Source organism: Macadamia integrifolia, chromosome 13 (genome assembly GCF_013358625.1).
Source record: "Macadamia integrifolia cultivar HAES 741 chromosome 13, SCU_Mint_v3, whole genome shotgun sequence".
Classification (NCBI taxonomy): domain Eukaryota; kingdom Viridiplantae; phylum Streptophyta; class Magnoliopsida; order Proteales; family Proteaceae; genus Macadamia; species Macadamia integrifolia.
Genome location: NC_056569.1, coordinates 13,184,451 through 13,186,944, shown reverse-complemented (window position 1 = coordinate 13,186,944; position 2,494 = coordinate 13,184,451). Strand labels below are relative to the sequence as shown.

Here is a 2,494-nt window from a genome sequence, read left to right as displayed (position 1 = left end):
AAAAAAAAAAAAAGATACAAATTGCTAAAAAAAATTCTACCCGCCCTAATATGAACATGTTAGATGACATGTGATATTTAGTAGCAAATGAACCACAATGCATTAGAAAATCACCTCAAATTATTATTATAACTATGGTGATTACACAAGCATCACTTGATATACATATACAATCTCTTCCTCTTTCATTTCTTTCCCCATTCTATCCTACTTTCAACAGTCACTAGTTAAAATGTAGCACCCTCCCCTTCTTTCCTCTCAACAGCCATAATGCTTACAGTAGAGATCAAATGCCAAAATGTGATAGAAAGTGGTATCATTTGGTCTCTCCATCATACCTTCTAAATTGCTGCCTGAATCCTAGTTACAAGGACTCCGATTCAAAGCTCCTTCTTTACGTTTTATCCTTCAATTCAGGAACTCCTCGACATCTGAGTCTTTTTTTTTTTTTTTAATCTCTTCTTTGTTGGGACATTAAGAATTTCCCATAGAAAACAAATCAGACCATCTCCAACAGTTTGATATTACCAGTGGAATTGGCTGCAACAAGTGTGGAGGTCTGACCACGCCAACACACAGAGGATATGAATTGGGTGGCATCATCAACTTCATGGCCAAACAATGGGTCCTTACTGCCAAATTTGAATGATAACACTGGCATTGGGAAAGCTTTGTGGTAGATGAAAACCTGTTGCATAAAAGATGAGAACTATATCACAACGATGAAGATGGACAGGAAATGCGTCTGGTAAAAGTACATATCAAATAGAAAATCTCCTCCCAATAGTTAGAATCATAATATGTTTCCAATTCAAGCTCAAAAGAATTACCAAATTCCTAATGCATGGCCTATGCAAGGAAATCAAACTAAATGGAGCCATTGACGAAAGAATTCAAAGAGAGTTGACAAAGAAAAGGTAGGCATAGCTAGATGGTCAACGATAAACTTACCAGTTTATTTAACAGATCTATTACCACATAAACAAGCTGGAAAGAGCTTCATGATTCTGATTAGTCACGAGTATCAGACAATTAATCTGTAATAATTTTGGGGAGATGCTGATACAGTTCAGAAGAGAAAGAAGGCCAACAGCAGAAACCAGGAAGGACATTGGACTGGCCAAAGAATGGACCAATATGTTTTGTTTTGAGTGTTCAATGGATTATATGGCTAAATATAATTGGTTTTACAATTGAAATGGGTCAATTCTATAGGCCCAATAAGAGGGATTTAGGCACTATACAGGATTAGTGTTAAGTTTGAGAAGACTTTCTAGTTTGTGTAGAACTTATTTTGTAAAGGATTCCTCCTTCCACACATGGGGGGTGGGGAGTGGTTCTATTTTTCTTATTTCCATGAAGTTATAAATAAAGAGGGAATCATACCCACCCCCAATGATTTTAATAATTTTTTAGTTTATGTTGTTTGTTAAGGTGTGTATCGTGGATTTGGAGTAAGAAGAATCAGTGAGGCCAATCGTGCAGGTATCCTTAAGCTCATCTGGAAGATTGCTTCCAAGACCAACAGTATCCGGGTTTTATGGGTTTACTCTTCCCTCCTGAAGGATAACTCTCTCTTGACTATTTCCCGTCTTCTGATGACTCTTGGATTTGGCACAAAATTCTCTCATCCAGATCCAAAGCCCTGGGAACCATCTCTTACTCCATTGGCAACGGAGCTTGGACCTCTCTCTGATTGGACCCTCAGCACCTTCGAGCATCCTCCTCCCTTTGGTAACCCCTACGATTATCTACTCCTCTGGACTGAATTGCCAAAGTTTCATCCATCATCTCTTTCGACATCTGGACCCCTCCTCAACCCCCCTGGCGGATCTCTAGGCCTCCCTCCACCCAATTCCACCGAGCCACAGAGGAAGGGAAGACACAGTTCTGTGGACCCCGTTCAACTTGGGACAATTTACATCGGCCTCTGCATGGATCTCATTCGCTCTAAAAGCCCTCTCATCCCTTAGAGAAATATCATTTGGTTCAAAGGCCACATTCCCCACCACAGTTTCACTGTTTGGTGTGCTCTGTCCAACTGCCTCTCTACGCAGTCTTTCCTTATCACCGGCACATCCAGGTCCCTCACTCCTGCTGCTTATGCTAGAATGGGACTAAAGATGTTAACCATCTTTTATCTCCTTCCCCTTCTCCTCCATAGTCTGGAAGAGAGTCCTTTCTGACTGCTAGCCCTCCCGTAGGCCTATCCTTCCATTGGCTAGAGAACGGATATGGGTTGACAAGGCTTTCTGTGGGTCCACCATCTGTGATATTACGAGAAAGCTCGCCTTTTGTGCTACTATCAGTCATATTTAGATGGAGCGCAATTTTCATAGATGGACTTTCAATTCTCGCTCCTCTGACAAGATTTGGAAAGCCATCTACTTCGATGTTAGCTCCAAATTTCGATGCTTTAACCATTGATCGGTCCCTGATAACCCAAGGAACAAGCTAATTGTTGTGTCCTAGGGTCTCCTCTCCTCTATTATCT

At 40.9% G+C, this 2,494-nt stretch overlaps 1 protein-coding gene across 1 annotated transcript in view; it reads right to left on the bottom strand.

Annotated features, from left to right (window-relative positions):
* Nucleotides 1–98: 98 nt before the first annotated feature.
* LOC122058643 (protein SPA1-RELATED 4-like) overlaps nucleotides 99–2,494 on the bottom strand; it is a 16,943-nt gene continuing 14,547 nt past the window's right edge. The window contains 1 exon segment of the mRNA XM_042621282.1: nucleotides 99–688. Coding sequence (XP_042477216.1) covers nucleotides 500–688 — 189 coding nt within the window. The 3' untranslated portion in view covers nucleotides 99–499.